At 40.5% G+C, this 18,775-nt stretch overlaps 1 protein-coding gene across 2 annotated transcripts in view; it reads right to left on the bottom strand.

Annotated features, from left to right (window-relative positions):
* sema4ab (sema domain, immunoglobulin domain (Ig), transmembrane domain (TM) and short cytoplasmic domain, (semaphorin) 4Ab) overlaps nucleotides 1-18,775 on the bottom strand; it is a 56,303-nt gene that overhangs the window by 4,131 nt on the left and 33,397 nt on the right. Inside the window, exons 3-15 of one of the 2 annotated variants that reach the window (XM_072675638.1) lie at nucleotides 15,202-15,362; nucleotides 14,169-14,228; nucleotides 13,302-13,400; nucleotides 8,889-8,988; nucleotides 7,737-7,859; nucleotides 7,496-7,623; nucleotides 6,208-6,389; nucleotides 5,449-5,593; nucleotides 3,877-4,066; nucleotides 3,251-3,366; nucleotides 2,650-2,813; nucleotides 2,130-2,224; nucleotides 132-511 (exon numbers count right to left, since the gene is read on the bottom strand). In XM_072675638.1, the coding sequence (XP_072531739.1) occupies nucleotides 132-511; nucleotides 2,130-2,224; nucleotides 2,650-2,813; nucleotides 3,251-3,366; nucleotides 3,877-4,066; nucleotides 5,449-5,593; nucleotides 6,208-6,389; nucleotides 7,496-7,623; nucleotides 7,737-7,859; nucleotides 8,889-8,988; nucleotides 13,302-13,400; nucleotides 14,169-14,228; nucleotides 15,202-15,362 (1,943 nt within the window). The remainder of the gene's footprint in view (nucleotides 1-131; nucleotides 512-2,129; nucleotides 2,225-2,649; nucleotides 2,814-3,250; nucleotides 3,367-3,876; nucleotides 4,067-5,448; nucleotides 5,594-6,207; nucleotides 6,390-7,495; nucleotides 7,624-7,736; nucleotides 7,860-8,888; nucleotides 8,989-13,301; nucleotides 13,401-14,168; nucleotides 14,229-15,201; nucleotides 15,363-18,775) is intronic. The other variant, XM_072675639.1, reaches the window with a different exon arrangement.

The following is an 18,775-nucleotide window of genomic DNA, read 5'->3' as shown; positions in this document are numbered from 1 at the left end:
CTATGGATGTGGTCATGCCAGTATTTCTCACAACCGGTTTATTTACTGAACTCTTTGACAGGGTGCCCTGCTGTCTACCGTAACTCCACTATTAGTGTAACACCTATACATATGTTGCATTATTTTCATACCGTCTCATCCCTAGTCTGTGGGGTGGTCATCCATCTTGTGGTAGAACCAGCGCTCCCTCGGCCAGTTTCAGACGCGTGTGTGATCTGAGATCTGCCGGGTGTTGAAGGCTGGAGGGTGGGGCTGCTCTTCTGTCTGACCTGGTAAACGTAGAGCGTCTGCGTGAAGCCGTTTTCCACAGCCTTGCACAGGTACTGGTCCAGGGTGGACAGAGTGGCGAGGAAGCGGAGGCTACCGTCGTCGTGCTGCATGTAGATTCTGGGCGAGATCTGGCTGTTGAGCCGCTCCCAGTGCAGCCGGGCCAGGTGTGACGCCGCCGGGCAGTGCAGATGCACCACTTCGTTCAGAGACACGGACACCAGCTCACCTGGAGGACACGGGGCTGCAGAGGTCAGGATTAGGGGTCAAGGGTGAGCACATACAGGACACCACGAGACACGGGGCACAGACACACAGACTAAGCAGCAACTGTAGTTTAAGTCTATACTAGTAAACATGCAGAAGTTGGACGCAGAATTACAGACGCTGCTCCTGGACTGTATGTAAACGCTGTAATTCTGTATAACGCTCTGAGCTGTTCAGAGAAATAAATGCAATATTGATCAGCTGCAGCTGCTAACAATCTAGCACAGGTGTTGACTGATAAACTCTCGGGCGCTTATCACAAGGAACTACAGAATACTTGACTATTTTCACAGCAGTAGACCGTTACAAGATGATTTCTGAGTGTTTGCAGGTATATAATTTATCCATCAGAAAGCTGAATGCCATAGTTAGCAACACCACAGGCAAGGCAAAAAGCTAATATCACCACACCCTTCGGACGCGGGAGTATGGTGTCCGTTTTGACTAAACGCCAGTGCTTTACCAAGAATCTGTAGTGTGTAGCATGATTAGACAATAAATCTCAGATCCAAATGGGAAGTAGGTAATGATATTTTGTGGGTTGACCCCAAAAGTGAAGAACTCTAATGGTTTAACTGGTGACCTGTGATGGATTCTAGACACATCTGATGGTTATGCTGAGATTTCATAAGATCTAAAGGTGTCAAACGGTCTCTTACAGCGACCACTAAGTCATTATACCATTTATAGAAGAAAGAAAACATCAGGTTTTTATTCTAAGGATTCCAATGGTCCTTTTTTTAGCATATTCTGTTAATAATCTGTAAATAATATTGTTTTTGACTTCTATTATTTATATTGTGTATATATTGGTAATTTATCTACGTTTTGCATCTGAGTGTCTTGCTATCCCTTTTCTGCTGTGGCACTGTGAATTTAACCACTGTGGGACTAATAAAGGATTATCTTATCTTATCTTATTCCTGTGCTCAGTGACTGTAAACCCAGTTGCCACCTGAACAGCTTCCAGAGACAGTAAGAAAAGTGAAGTGCAGTCATTATTTATTTATTGCAAACCATGTAAAGACATGAGAAGTAGAGCAAAAAAAAATAAAAAATCCACACATGGTCACCAGAGCAAGAAAATTTGGTCACTGGCACAGGCCTAGTTTCACAACAAAACCTGAAGGGAACTGGAGCACTAAAAAACTGGTAAATAAGATAAATATGAAGGCTAATAAACAGAAATGGAGGAAACCCTGACAGCAGTGCTACAGTATTTACATTATTTTATTACTTTATAATACAATGAAATTAAGAATTATATTTTGTATTTAAAATGTAACCATTAAAATGTTCATATTAAGATGACACTGACCAATATTCTTTGATGACCAGAATATGCAGCGTCCTAGTCAATAAGGATTCACTTATTATACAGTTGTTATTATTAGGGTCTTTAAACCACCTTAAACCAGCCCTCTTATTTACGACAAAGCACACACACAAGACGAAAGACATTTCCGACACAAGATTATAAGGATACTCACACATAAAAACATTTAAAGCAGCTCATATTGCAGGACATATCGACTAAACTACATCCAGCAATAAACAGACCAGTCCAGGGCCTGGTGTATCTGAGTGTTACTCACCTGCAGGAGTTTTCTGGAAGCTGGAGCGTGATCTGGGTGCCATAGAGGAGGATTTACACACTTCAGACACATTCCCTCCATCCACATCCTGACCACTGTGGAGAGAACGAAGACCAAAACTTTATTAACAGCCCAGTCTGTTTTTACCACCCAGTTTTATTAGTGTTTACACACCAAGGTCTATAGTGTACACCTCCTTAACGTTTTTTTAACCTGTTTGCCTTTTCCATTTTGAGTCTTAAATCATAATGGTTTGCTGGAGATAATGGAAGCACATTCTTGACATCTCAAGGAAGCATATAAAATTAACTCACAGGAAAACTAAAAAAAAAAACTGTATCCATGGTCTTTTTACAGCTGCTGTATCTAAGTGAATTTCACGAAACAAAAACCATTCCTCTGAAAAAGAAAACTCTGGACACTGACAAAGTTAAACTGGCAAAGAATCCAGAGCAGTTCCAGCACACCAGTGTGGTGCATGGAGTGGGTTTTTGTCTAAAGAACACATACGTCTACTTACACATTCCCCTTAATGGAGGCGATATCGGCACAAGCTTTCTGTGAGGGGTCCCAGCCACAGAAAGGGTCTCTGGCCAACACACACTCAGCACAGCTCCAGTAGTACGAGCAGTTAGAGACCGGAATAGATGCTACTCCCTCAGAGGAGCCCACCAGCACCAGACCCTGAATCAGGCACAGGAGATAAAGCATTAGACAACTGCAGCATAGCTGAAGCAATTCACAGGTATTACCAGGATGATGCTAGATGGCTGATATGGTATTACATGTGACCGCAAGGGTGTTAATAGTTGGTTTCTAGGGCAAGGTTGCCGCTAAGCAGTTTTTTCTTTAGTACTGCAGGGGGTGCTGTGTAATCTCTGGCAGTTTCTAGGTGGTTAATATGATGTTCCATATGGTTGACAGGTATAGCTAGACAGTTAACTAAGCCAATTAGTGGGCGCTACGATATTGCAAAGTTGTTATGGTATTACAATTGGTTGCCAATATGTTGCCAGGTGGTTGCTAATGGTTAAGGGTTCACATGTACAGTAAGACTGCTAGTGCTCTCCTTCCCTGTGATTCCTAAAGCTGCTCAGTATAATCTGAAGGTCCAGTTGTACCTTAGAGACCGACAGCAGGATGTTTTTCACCGGCTGCGGCGGTTTGAACACCTGGATCTCCTCTATAATGTGGGCACCTTTCTCCAGAAGTACAGCTTTGTGCAAGTAGCCAGTTTCTGAGAAAAATACAAACAAACAAACCCACTCACTCATGTGTATAAAGAAACCACACAATGAATATAAACAGAATTATCCATAATGTTTGATTCTGTATATACTAAAGATCTTCACATATTTTCAGGATGCACGTTGGACAATGTAAGAAAGAGGAGCCAAACACCTAGTCATACCTGTGTAGATTGCACATGTGTGTGTATGTGTGTTGGCTTAGCATATTAACAAATGCTGTATAGTGTAACCAGCATGTGGGGCATAATCAAACACTTAATAAATAAATAAGTAAGCAAGCCAGGTATGGTCCTATAATAGACCCTTTCCACTGACGGATGGGATTGAGGAGGTCTGGTAAATTCTGCATTTAAAAAATGGATACTGTAAGCTATTGTAAACCTCCTAAAAAGCATCTATTATGAATGTAGATGGACCTGATATATTATATAGTCCCAGACTATAAACTAAAGCGTATCAAAACAGGTGCCAGAAAGGTGGCAGTTACTGCACGATACCTGTGAGAAGGTACAGAACGGTGTAATCTTTCCCACCAGCTGCCCGCACTCTCTGAGCTGCAATGTTGCTGTAATGGTGGTCAGGTGAAACAATGGTCAGCTCCTGATTGACAGGTAGGACATTCCCATCAGCCAGGAAGTTCTCCTTCACAAAGCGCAGCGTGTTATCCGAGGCATTGTGGAGGCCGCACTGCATGGAGGAAAGATACAAACACAAAGAGATGTTCAACAAAACACAAGAATCTCAGTTCACGAACACACACACTTGCATTTAATCTCAAAAGCACTTAATAGTAAAAGCACATTCAGATAAGGACAAAAGTATTGGGACATCTACACATACCTACAGACGCTTTTATGACTTTCAATATATGCCACTCCCCCGCAGCTCGGAATTTTTTTTTATTTACTTTAAGATATTTCCACATTTCTTCCCAGTTTGAATAGCCAGTCACCCAAACCATACCTACTCTCCCCCATTAAATGCTCCCGAAACTCGGAGGGTGAAGAACAACACACGCCTCCTCTGATCTCGAAGGGTTATTCCAACAAGCAACAGTTGTCATTACCATTTCTGAGATAAACTGACAAAGCCTTACTGAGAAATGTTGCTTCTTGGATTATAAAATATTTATGTCGATTTATGTTAGTTTTTATGAAATAAAAACTAAGTTACAAAAAAGAACCAAGTCATAAGACTTTATTTTTTCCTTTTTTTTTTATAATTTTTTTTTTTTTTTTATCTTCCCCACCCCTAATTTACATTAACAAATAGCAAAAAGTATCCACTCCACAGGACATAGTAGCCACATAAAGAGTATATTGTGAGAGGTATCGTGATATGTAATTAAAACAAACAAACAAACAGAAAAACTCATTGTATTAATAAATCAATGACTGGGCTCCATCGTTTAATAATAAATAGTTTTTTTGGAGTCTTAATAAAAGGTTCTTTGCTCCATTTGGTAAACATCCCAAACCTTTTGGATATACAGGTGATATGTGGGGGGTCTGGTGTCATCTATTTAATTATAATGCACTTCAAAGCTACTGTGAGTAGTATTCCTAAAAGGTATTTCTTAGACCCCCCCCCCCATGCCTTAAGGAATTATTCCGTTTACGTCTCATGAAATACTTACGTAGGTGTCAAGTGGCTTTATGAATGGTCCCCTAAGAATTATACAGGCATTTGACTATTGAATCTTAATTCTTTAATTTATACACCATTTTTATAAGCATCCATGTACTCAGAATTACAGCCCGACTTACTACACCCAAAGATGATTTTTCAGTAACTACACCCAAAAAAACAACACAAAGTGACCGAATTATTCCTCTTAAATTGTAAGAGTAAAGAAGGCAACTATTGTAACTAAATATTTTGGACATTTTATAAAAATACATTTTGACTCTGCTTACTGCAAGTAAGCTGGGAAGATCATAAGGAACGCATATGAAGAATGTGTACCTGGCTTTCCAAACTCAAAGACTAGGTTTAATCCATGTCTGATGAACTGGGCCATCACGTTTTAGTCTGGATGATTAAACTTAAAATTGGAGTTGAGAACTTGCCTCTCCGGGGTTGGCGATCTTCTCCTGCACTCGCGTGCTCCATTTCAGCGTGTCCCTGTTCAGGTATTTGTAGTTTCCAGCAAACACTTCTTTAACAGCCCTGAGGCTGAACGCACACACTGCAGAGCGCCCAGAGTTTACGGACCTGCACATGCAGCACAGACGCACAGCTCAGTGAAATCTGTAATAGAGCACCGCATTGAAGCAGACAAACGGCTTACAGTGAGGGCTAGCCGGGCTAAAGTACAGCCTCCACACCGCGGGGTTAGCTTAACACACTGTTGGCAGCTCATGTTTTGGACACTGGTGAATCAGAGATGCAGTTTAGATGTTAAGGGAATACATTCTAGTTAATACTCTATAATAACAGTAGCTAATACTCCCATGTTCTACTTTGTGGTGTAAAACAAATGTGCCACTGATGTGCCACTAAACGGACTGTTTAGTGACTGTTACAATCAGCCCCTTAGTCTGTTATACTTTACCCCGATCTATTAGGGAAGCTGTAGCGCTTGTACTCGCTCTGCCCTCATCTTGCTCAAATCCGAAACTGCCAAGGATTCATTTTGTACACACACACACACACACACACACACACACACACACACACACACACACACACACACACACACACACACACTACAGCATGCACAAGAGCTGCTATATCTGAAGCTAAACTGCTTAGAAACTGGTTTTATCTGAGCCATCACTGATGAGAAGCGCCCATCAGTCTGCGTGTGCACGCATGTGTATGCTCACCACTGTGAGCTGAAGATGCCGTAGAACAGCGTATCGTCCTCAGAGGCTCCCTCTGGAGGCTGAAGGGTGGTCATGTCCTGCAGGACGTTGTAAGGCAGCTCTCCGTTGGCCTGGCAGAGGAGCTGAGCTTTGGTGAAGGTGGTCCAGCGCCGCTGTAGAGTGCGCTGACCTCCAACATCACTCTGCACACAAACACAGAGAGATTTCATTAAACAGCATGACCCATATATTATCGATTGAATCCAGGTCAGGTAATTTTACCTGAATTCTATTGCATTGCAGTTGCTGGGGCACTTATGGGGACCCCAGTGTGACTTATTGTTTACTTATTGTTTTTCCATGTGTGTTTTTTTATAAACAGCCCAAAAATCACTCATTCAATCAATCATTCAAAATCAATCAATCATTTAAGGTTTTAATTTTTTTCTTTGACCAATATCATGGAATATCACGTTTCTTCAGCTCTGTCCATTCACAATGACGTTATAAGGAGGGTTACAGCCAGGACTGCTTTGTGAATGATTCACAATACATGATGGCCAGTCTAAACAGAGCATAGGCCAGTCTTAAAGGAACAATAAGAAAAACATCATGTTTAATTAAAACCAATGTAATTATGTTTAAAATGAAAGGAAAAAGTAGTTGGAACATTGTTTGAAAATTTGGTAAACAAGTCTACACAAATATCATATCAAATAATACATCAGGATAATGACAAATGACAAAAATCAGATATGGGCTCTTTAAACCTCATCTGTATTTTGTACATTTCAGGGTTTTAATTTTAGGTTAATTATGTTTAATATTATAGCAGTATTTATTTATAACAATATAAATAACCAGAACACGGACTCCCCTCCACACCATATAAGAGCATTACCTCAGTACCGCACAGGACAGCCATAGAACATGTGTTATTTGGGTGTTTGGGGTCATTCTCTGGCGTGATTAGACACAGCAGTGCTGCCGGAGTTTATCAACACCTCAGCATCAATGCTAGACTGAGACTAGTGACCCCTCCACCCAATAACAGCTGCTCTGTGGTGGTCCTTTGGGGTCCTGGCCCTAGAAGAAGCATGCAGAAAAACAGAAGGACTACAATCCATTAATATAGAACTACAAAGTGCCCCTATATAGTAAGTGGAGCTGATCAAATGGACAGTGAGCGCAGAAACAATGAGATGGTACTAATATAGGAATGTGAATTCATAATTTGTCTTAAATGCTGCTGGTTATTTTGATGAACACACTGTTCTGGTCGTACAGGAAAACGCAGGAAATGACTCACTGTGCAAACTTGAGCAATGCGAGACACGGTGAACTTGTTGATGAAGTCGTACTCTCTGCCGAGCTCACTGAAGAAAAAATACACTTTCTCCTCACTGGGAATGAAGGTCGAGCTGATGAAGGTGGGATCTGTGAGCCGGGGGAAAAAGAAAGGAAATCGCAAAACGAGCAGCAGAGAGCTTAAACTTGGGCTAACGCTCATATCAAAAATGCAAATCGTAGAGGAGTCTAATTCTTTTTACCTTCTAGCCAGCCTACTGTATCATCCAGCTTCACATCAACACGATCACCCTCACTCAGATAGCGAGAGATAATGGGCCGATTGCCCCTGTAATCCGCCACCGTACCCGTGTATAACTCTCCATCTAAGACACACACACAAACACAGACACAATATATATGCACATAAATAAACATATACACACACACACAAAACTTGTGTGTACAGTTTAGTTTCATTTATGGTTACAGGGATCAATAAAGCTTGTGTGTATAGCGTATTACCACACGTGGAGCCAATAACTGAAGTCACAGGTCACCCAAAGTTAAGTCAATCAGGAGCTTAAGACAAAGAGGATTATGCCAGACTCTGCTCACTTTCTATCTTCTCCTTCTACTTCCTTTCCTTCCTGTTCCCTCGGTTTGGTTTTTGTACATTATTTATTCATACAATCATTTTTTCTGAATATCATCACTTATAATAGGACAAAATACTTAAATAATGTCAGGTCTGGGTGTAATTATAACAAAAACAAAAAACAAAAAAGTATACTTTGGCCACCAGGTGGTGATAAATACTTTCCTACAGCACCTGCTGGTAGTAAAATGTGTTGAGCAACATTACAGTCACAATGAATTCCAGTCAGTGCATCCCTTCTGTCTAAATATATTGATATATTTTATATATTTATTTAATATATATATATTGATATTGGTCATCTCCAACGTATATATCACTGATATATATCACAACGTAAATATCACTGATGACTTTCAAAATGCTCTGCATAATTAACTGGTTAAGATATAAGCAATGCTCATAGTGGTGGTGAATGAAATCCCCAACACATAGCCACACAAACACAGCATCACCCCAAAATCAACCACACAACAGCCGCATTACACCCAGAGCTTAAATGACATGTGCGACATGAGTCTGTAAGTTTCTCTACAATGCTACTACTAAACCTACCCTGAATGGATGTGTGTCTAAATCTCAACTACTGAAGTATACTTGCTTAACACCATCTTCTAGTATTCACCTGTTCCTGGCCTGTTTAAGTGAACCCTGCAAGATCAGGCTTAGGACTCTACCTCTGAACTCTGCTGGGAAAGACGAGCTCCAAAAGCACACTTGGCCCACATGGCCGACTTTTTGCAGTAGAGTGTCTTACCCACAGTGATTGCTGTGTTTTTCTGGTAGGGGTCGTAAGGGCAGCGACCTCTGCCCTCTTCTGGCTTATTGCCGGTCACCAGAGAGAATTGCCCGGAATTCTAAGAGAAAACACAAACAAAATAATTACTTCTGAGGTTCAGACTTCCCAAAGCAAAACAGTAAGCCTAAGCAATGAGGACCAATGAGGTTTAGAGTTGAGTGTATTTGGCAGCGGAGGAGCACAGTTTGAGTGACTGGTGTTGATCTACAATAATGTTGAAGTTTAATAGTCAAATCAGGAGCATCAGCTTACGCTGCGGTCCATTTATCTTGGAAATCTCATCCGAGCTGACAGCGTTCCATTACGATAATTAGAGAAGTGTACACTAACATTTTATGGTTGATCCAATGGAACTTCGTCCTGCTGGGCTTTTTGTTCCTAGTCATCACTGTTCTAGGTTAGCATTGTTCGCTGTGTTGACACATTATGCAGTATTTGGTGCATCCAAACACCATGGAAACACGTCCACGGATAGAAGTTGGACAGTACCGTCTGTACGACTGATTCAATGAGACACAACTAGATAGAAGTGCTAAGATGTGCTGTGCAGCAATCTTACATTTAAACTCTGGCTTTCCGAATTTTCCCAAGGTAGGAAACTTCAGAAATTAGGGAGCTTAGGTAGGGAACCTCAGAAATTCCGACATGTAGCGACCTATTTTTTTTTTTTTAGAGACATTACAGGAGACAAGAGTAAACTGATTTTTACTGAATTTTTTAAATCCCATTCATTTCTGGCATAGAGAAAATCCATGTTAGCTCCGAAGCTCCCAATATAGACAAAACTACAAAACGATGCTTCAGTGAGAAACAGTAAATGAGAAGAGGAGAGTGAGGGTGGTATTGAAGCTTATTAAACCCTGTATGGAGATTAAACCTTTTACTTATCACATCAACAAAATATTATATTAATTAATACTCAAAATCTTTATATTGTTTTACTAGGAGACTGAATAAAATCTGTCCTCTGATCTGCATCTGAGTCTGCGAGCAACAGACATGCCAGTATTATCCTTCAGTCACTGGCTAGGAAGAGATTCATGCTCTCTGATTTCACACGCAATTCACACGCACAGACAGACAGACAGACAGACAGACAGACAGACAGACAGACAGACACACACACACACAGCGGTGCACGAAACCAATGACGGCACAGCCCTGTTCGCATGACAGGATTAGAGAATGTGTGCTGATGTGTGAAGGACAAGCCAAGCACACACACGTGTGCGAGAAAATGAGCAATTAACACACTGGCCACAAACACAGATCCAGACAGACCTTAAAGTGACCCTTTAGGCCTTTGAGTGTTGAGTGAAATATTAATATTATAATATGACATAGGGAATCAAAAAGCTTTAGACTTAGCCTTAGACATTACTGCCCCGGTCACACTAGCTATCTTGGGACCTCAAACATCCCTTTCGACGGAAAGCGTTTCTTCGCCCTTAGCTAAATTTCAGTTTAGATATAAAAGTTAAAACAAGTTTTGTTTTTACTTTTTACACTAAATAAATGAGGAATGTGGTAGCCAGTACCAATACCACTGAAATTCTACTATTCTTGACACCAATTTCAATACCATGACAAAAAATAAATCAATTAATCAAACGTTTTTTTTTTTTGTTTTGTTTTTTTTTTTTAAATCTTATTGTTTAAAAAAAAAAGGAACAAGAGTGGGATGGAAATGTTCTGTGCCAAAAATAATCCAAAACAAATCCACTTTATGATGGCATAACATTTCTATTGCTCGGCCCAGCTGCCTGAAACATGGAAAAATGCAAATAGGCCGGATATAATAAAGAACGAAAAATATTATTTAAAACAGTACGGGGCATGTAGCCTTTAAGTATTTAAAACAAACACTACCACTGTATTCAAAAACTCACTTGCAGCATGTTAACAGTGGTGCCCAGCCTGAACAACAAACAGGCAGTGCTAAACATGTTGACTAGAAGAAGGGGAGCACTAACCTGGTTGATGGTAGCTATAGAACCTTGCAGTGAGATCTAGCCATCATTTTATGTCCGTAACAGCTTTCTTGTAGGTATATAACCACGCTTTAAGTAGGTAAAAACCACCATGACGCTTTTAGCAGGTCGTCAGAGTGGTCAAATGACCACAGTTCAGCGCCTCTAGGTCCAAGTAGCTAGGTCAGACCAGCGTTCGGCCTTCTGAATGCAATTGACAACTAATAACTATGACATTTCACAAACTAAACTAATACAACTCAAATGTCTTAAAATATTTAGTAAAATGTAATTAACAATAATAATTAATAGAATTGAATAAAATAGCTAGTATTTTCCCTCTCGGATGAAATAACTTTCCTATAATGATCTACCAATCTCATCAACTGGGACATCAACTGGGAGAAGGTTTTCCCACTCCTCCATGCAGAAATCTTTCAGCTGTGTGATGTTTAAGTTTTAGTGGTTAGTTATAGATGGTCTCACATTTTTCTGTGCTGGAGAGCTCTCCAGGCCCTACTGCAGAAAAGCAGCCCTGAACCAGGGCTACTGCTCTAATGCGGTGTCTGGTTTTACACCAACCATGTCCTCTGTTACTGTGTCCAAATAATTCAATAATTAGTCTTGTTCTGGTGTTTTCTTTGACGGCAAGGGTTTCCTCCTTGAACACCTCCCATGCAAATCAAATGTGTGTGGTCTCATCCTGATGGTAGATGTTCTACTTTGACTTCAGCTGTGGTAGGAGCTACCTGTAGATCCTGTGATGACATTTCAGGATTCTTGGTGACTTCTTTACTCATTCTTTGGTCTGCTGTTGGACTGAACTTGGTAGGGCGGCCACACTTGTTGCATTTCTGAATTAGTTTGTGGAGAGGGGAACGGCTAAGATCCTTTCAAACCCCTTTTCCCAGACTCATCTACAACCTTATTTCTGAAGGCCTCATAAATTAGCCCCCCCTAAACAGTATTTCTATTAATTACATTTTTCAAATGATTTTTAAAAGAACATTTCTTCAGTTTTATTGGTTTAGATATATGACCTTCATCTCAGTATAGTTCAAGTGAAGATCAAACGTCCATATGTTTAAATATTTTTAAAAAGTCAAAACGATTTAAGGGGTGCCCTACCTTATTCACATGACTGTAGTTACTAAAAAGCTTAATTAAATAATTCATAGTAAACTCACAGCACTTAAGAGTGGGACCAGACTTTATAAGGCAGTTTATGGAGCTTATACATTTAGTGCATCAGGGTTATGTAGGCCCACAGTTTCTAAAGCTTTAAACGTTATAGCATTGAATCCTTTGACATGTTGCAGTCACAGCAGATTTAGCAGTGAGTTAGCAGTTTAGCTAACCACACCATATCCAATATCAGCACTTTTCCAGTTCCACTGTGGTCATAACTGTTTCACAAGGAGACAAAAAGTGCCAATTTCTAGTGTGACTGTGGTTTAACACCAACATGAAGAACTGTTTTAGCAAGCAAGTCTATTAGAGATTACTAAACACCACACGGTCTGAGGGGAGTTTGTGCTGTTTTAGGTGTGCAGTTAGCAAAATGCAAAATAAGGGGTAAAGGCGATCATTACTTATTAACTAACTAAAGACATAAACTTCATACACTAAACATGTCTTGGCTGACTCTCAAAATTTAGGCTAAAGGGGTGCTGGGGGGTTAGAGAATGAGTGGAGGTTAATCAGGGTGTTCCTAGGACTTTGCTGGCTGGCTTCCTGATGGGACTCACTTTGCTTAATTGACTGATCCAAAAATCTGGCAGACGTTAAACTACCTTTGGATGACTGAACAGCATTTTTTTTGCAATACGTATCTATGCAATATGCAAATCAAGCATATCACCACAAGTTAAAATAGGGTTTAGGGTATTAGACACCAAATATTTTATTTTTTTATCGCATTATTGTTCTATTAATGCGCTGACTGAAACTGAAAACGTTAAAGTGACCAGTTACAAAGTACAGATTAGTGTGCGCCATTACACATTTTTAATACTTCATAGTAGTTATTGCACAATTACAGAACATAGGAAAATAATGAGTTATGTAATATTTGTGTTGAGTTTAGTATCTAATTAGTTATGACATTCAGTATTCACTATCATTTTCTGAAATTTATTCATAGCAGATCCTGAATAATTCTTTGTAGTTGCTGAATAATCCATACGAAATACTGAGTCAGTCATAGAAAACACTGAATCAAAAGCCTAGCATCTGACAGATTAATAACAAATACTGCAGGCTAGTTTTTTGCTCGAATATTTTTGATCAAATATTTACCGATGTGTCAATATTATACACGTATTATACAAGCAGAACACTGCTGAAGCAGTAGACAGACAGGACATGAGAAGACAGAGGTGAGTGTAAATGCAGCTCTTACTATGTAGGTGCAGCGGGGGCTGAAGGCAAAGGTTCCACAGGCATACATATGGGTGGAGTTTAGCACCTGCAGAACTCGTACAAAGTTTGGACAGTCCGTCTGAAGGGGAAAGAGAGAGGATGTCAGAAACCATAATATTTTTCAAATATTGTACATAGAGAGTATGTATAGTGTGTGTATAATGTGTGTATAGTATACGTATGGTATGTATGTAGGTTAATGTACATATATTCAGTATTTTTTTTTTGCTACTGTGAGGGACTATGCGCCTATACACAATTTTTTCCACTCACCTTCACACTTATGTAATGTGATGTGACAAATGTGATTTCATTTAATTTGATTGATTTGATTTATTAAAGATGGTTTGAGGGCAGTTAGCACAGTGTTAATTGGTGTGTATGAGCGTCTACATACAGTTAGCTATGAATATGATAGAATCAAATCATGTCTTGGCTAATTGATGACCACTCCCCCTCTCTCTTAAGCCTATATGTAGACAATGAGCCAACTGTGAATTCTTCAAAAAAAAAAAATAAAAATAAAAAATGAACTGCTCAATTCACACAGGGCTCACTCAGACATTACCCAGACTTTGCACTAGGGGGGACTGGCAGGATAAAGTTCGGGTAACGTCTAGTAAAACTGATCCAGTCATTTGCGTTTACATACGCAGCTCCTCTGGGTTATGCTGGTTCAGATTTACATCAGTGACTCTAATGATCTTTCTGAGGAAGAAAGAAGAGGAACTAACTCTACATCATGAATCTCTGAATCTACATCATGAAACCCTGTCTGTGTTATAATGATACTGCGACTTCAGCATTTAGTGTAATCCCAATCGCAATAATCACATTTACTTCATACCTCCTCTTTGCCCTTCATGGAACAGTCACTGACGTCTTGCTCTGTGGGTGACCAGTCGAGCTGAAAGTGGAGAACAGGGACAAGAGGAGTAAGACTCAGCCACCACTGCTTAGCCAAAATAAATCCCATTAGCATTAGAGCATGACAGAGGTACTGGTTGGCTGATCATATCGGTCAATACTCACGACCCACAGTTTTTATAACTGTGTTATAAAACACATCATTAAAACTGAAGACTGGGGTTTCTACTGTAAATTTTGGACATTTAATAGAGGTCACAGACATTCAAATTATTCTCGTTATTAAAAAACACTGGCCCTTTAATAATAGCACTGGCCGCAATGTAAGTAATTCCATGCCCTAAAAGTGGTCCAAACACAAGTGGTCCAAAAATTCATCATTTCTGCTCTACAGACTCCAATATATCTAAAAATTAAGAAAATTATTCTGATTATTTAATAAACATTAAACACTACATCTGCGGGTTGGGCAAATAATCATGATCTAGTGCTGTTTTGGGGGAAGAGAAGTTCCCGCCCCCGGCCCAAAACGAAAAAACTAAAAATACTGTACACATTATTCAAAATGGCAAGTTTGCATGTCTGAATAATGAAACAAAAACTGTGCACTATTCTAAACTTGTTAAAAAGGCTTTACCTTCTCCAAGACTTCTTCTTAAATTTCTGGTAATGCAACCTCACTGGAGCTCAGCATGCTTGGAGAAGAACACTAACTACGAAATTGGTCAACTCCAAGACGCCCTAGCTGGTTGAGCTGGCATTGAGCTGAGTGACTGGGGGTGAGGGAGGACTAACCTACCCACCCATAGTTTTGCTCTGTGTGCGATCACAGAGAATCTAAATCGCACCAGCGTCAAGATTTAAACAGTGTAAAAATGCAGTCTCTCAAACGAAACTGACAAATGTCTAACAAAAAATAAATAAATAAAAACAGCAGATGTTCAAATACTAAAACTGTCCGAATCCCAAGCAATAGAAGAAAACCGACAAAGCAACGGTCTACTCGCACCCACCTTGCGATTGAGGATCAGGCCTCCACTCCGACTGACATTGACTGAGAGAAGAGCGTCCCTCGCGCCGACAAACAGCGTCTCCTCGTCCTCGCTCAGCAGAAGCGTGGTGGAGTTCCGAACATCAGGAGGATTGAAAAGGCCGACGGGTCGGCCTGGACTGTCTGCAATGACAACACAAGAATTTACGGCCAGAGCCCTTCAGACCTTTTACCAACAAGACGACCGCTGCTTCTCAACCTTAAACCGTTTTCACACCAGAAACCTGCCACCAAAAAGTTCTCCTTTGTGGTGCTGTTAACATGCCAAGACTAGCCAACTTGCCAACCATACACATAATAATGAACATAATTATGCCCTATTATTACATATTTACCATGGTACAGCACCGCAGAGTGGGGTTATATACGTCAACATAGGCCCTGCTCTGCTCGGCTGAGGAATTAACGTAGTGATTTGACGTAGCAGAGTCGGCTAATGATATGCACACCACAACGCAGTGCTACACACTTAATTCTAATAGAAAACTGTATAGGCTAGAAAACTGCCATTCTTGGGACAGTAGGCAAGCTGCGTGTCCGCTTCTCTCAGCAAGTTGGCCAACTAACTGAACTAATGAAATGGTACAATCACTGAAAGATGATAAAACGGTCACCGGACAGTGTGCGGTCTTCCCTTTTTCTTATTTAAAGCCAGTGAGAAGAAACGGTCTTGCTTAGACGGAGCAGACATCAGCATTTCCACAGCTAGAGCTCAGGTCAGCTCAGCGAGAGCAGCAGCAGTTTGGTTGTGGATGCAAATTTGTGTGTGAAAGTTGAGCTCAGAACGTTTTGCAAAGATAACTGTGTGGCTTATGTGGTTTAACTGCTGGCTAGAAGCGTTCGTTACCCTTTAGCACTTGTTTCCCTGTACAAAGGCTGGTGTTGTAGGGATCAGCCTGTCTTTAGAGGCCAGGACTGGGCCACAGGTCACAGCACAGAGATCTCTCCACTTTCCACTGTAAGGTGAACAGAGTTCAGCTGAATCTCAGCCTACATTCTCAACCAACCTTCTCAAATGCAGGCAATCAGCTTATAGCATCATGCCTTAAAAGACCACATACTCGCTGCAAGCAGAGTCGAGCTCAGTAAACTCTAATAGACTTGCTTATGTGGTTTTTGACACTGTGGGTCTCACGGTGCTGTCTATAAACTATTCAGCCTTCAGACAACCGCTGCTAGTTTTAGCCATGCAATGTCTATGCTGTCAATGCCTATAGACAACAGCATGTCATACAGTGTAAGAAACCACAGTAGTCTAATAGCGCCACTGCAAAGCTACAGAGGAAAAAGGTCTCACACACGCACACAAACACACACACAAACTGACTATATTTGGGGTAAGCAGGCTGAACCATCACTTCAAATTATGTCCTGCACAAGTACACCTGAACCAGTGGACGTTTGCCATTTTATCAGAACTGGCTCCCAGTGGCAGTGGACCAATATGACCGTGTTCAAATCCAGGAAAGCTTTTTAGAGCAAACACACACACACACACACACACACACACACACACACACACACACACACACACACACACACACGCAGGCGCAGACGCAGACGGATGCATGCACGCACCCCTCCAGGCCTGGTAAGGTTTTCCTCCAGTCCAGTTTGTTTACCACAGACAGAAACTGATCTAAATCACTCTGACAGGTGCCACAGTTCATTCATTTTTTACAACCATCAGGTTCTGCATTATATATAAACACCTGCAGAAGCAGCTCACTGAAACGTTTAACCCCAAATCTGCCAGGGACAAAGGGGAGTTGAGAAATGTCCAGATACAGAGTACACAGAAGAAATTGCCTACTAACTACTATATGCATTTTGTGTGATCGTAGGGTGCATCGGAAACCTGTCACGGGGCTCAGAACACTACAGGCACGTTACAGGATGAGGAACAAAGATCGTTTTCATTGATAAACAGCTTGGGGTCATTATACAAATCATTCAGTTCACACTTGACTAGTGTGAACTCTGTTTCCCTCTCTCCCTCATATACATGTTATTTGTATCATTTTTGTAGTAACCCCCTCCTTGAAGCTTTAAAAGCATAAATCAAACATATAATGAACTTTTTTACAGCCCCTTTCATACATAAATGCAGCTTCACAGAGGTTTTAAAAGCCAACAAGATAAAAAAAATATGCATACATAAGATCATATGAGCATCAAAATAACTTTAAAAACGAAAAATTAAATGAATTAAAATTACATAGTAAACAAAACATAGTAACAAGGCCAAATGAGCAACACAATAATTGAAAGGGGGGGGGGGGGGTATCCCTATCTGATCTCATCTACTTTAAGCAGTGCTGGATCTCTAACAACAGCTTTAAACATACGGAGACGGAAACAAACAAAAAAAAAAAAAAAAAAAAAAAAAAAAAAAGTGTGATCTGTTCGCTCTTGCAGGTTGCGGTTAACACACTGACGACAGCGTTCTGACAAGCTGCAGCTCATCATCTTTTCTGGCAGCCCAGTAAACAGAGTTACATCAGTCAAAGAAAACAGCAGCATGCGTCAGCTTCCAGCATCATGCTGAATAACATATGGTCCAATACAAGCAGCGTTTTTCAACTCGACTGAGTAACCATGTGTACCTAACTGAGAACCTAAAAGTACACTGCGTCTCTCCCTACTGCTGTATTTTGGCAATAATGAATGATTACTGCACATGAAAAAGGGGTAAGATGGCTTAAAGGTGGTTTAGGAGGAGGTCACTATAGAATTTGCACAGCTTTTTAAATAGAATATTTTTTTCAGCCCCAATAATAATAATAATAATAATAATAATAAATAATAGATCTATATTAGTTAAAGAACTGGTTGGGGAATAGTTTTGGGCTTCTCCAGCACCTACATTCAGCATGATTAGGAGAAAACTGCACATACTTCTTATTCGACCTGTCAAAAGGATCAGAATAGTGATGGCATATGATGATCATGGATAAACATCAAACAGGACATGTTCCATTTTGGAGTGGAGGCTTATTATGGACTTATTAATCTTCAGACCAGTATTTGCAAGAGTTAGAGGAACGGTATGCAACTTTGGTAACCTTAAAGAACAGCTTCACTCAAAAATCACTGATTCTCCTCTAGCTTGTAACAGGCAGGAGGGCGTCCCGGTCATTGCTGTGGAAAGTTTTGTGCTCGAAATCATGTGTGTGTAAAATCCCTGAAAATTACCGTATCAGTCCATGAGATTGTCACACCAGCTTGTCAACATCTGTATAGCTGTCCATGGATCCAGGTGTGATTTGTATTTATGGCAGTGGAATAAAAGTGAATTATACTCCACCACTGTAGGGGGAGCCCAGGAGCAAAAGGAAAAAGCCAATTGTCATAAAACTGCTTTAACATGCGAGACTTCAACTGAAATGAATGGAGGGCTGTGAGCTTTTGTTTTTTTGGGGTGACGGTACTGCTGTTACTGGCTTTAAGAGCATAATGCACTTACTGACTCACAAATACCAATAAAACGCTCACATCTTACAGTTCTGTTACAGTGCAAGGTCATGGATTGGCCT

The sequence above is a fragment of the Salminus brasiliensis genome, chromosome 3, assembly GCF_030463535.1.
Source record: "Salminus brasiliensis chromosome 3, fSalBra1.hap2, whole genome shotgun sequence".
In the NCBI taxonomy this organism is placed as follows: domain Eukaryota; kingdom Metazoa; phylum Chordata; class Actinopteri; order Characiformes; family Bryconidae; genus Salminus; species Salminus brasiliensis.
This window is presented reverse-complemented; position numbering and strand designations above follow the sequence as displayed.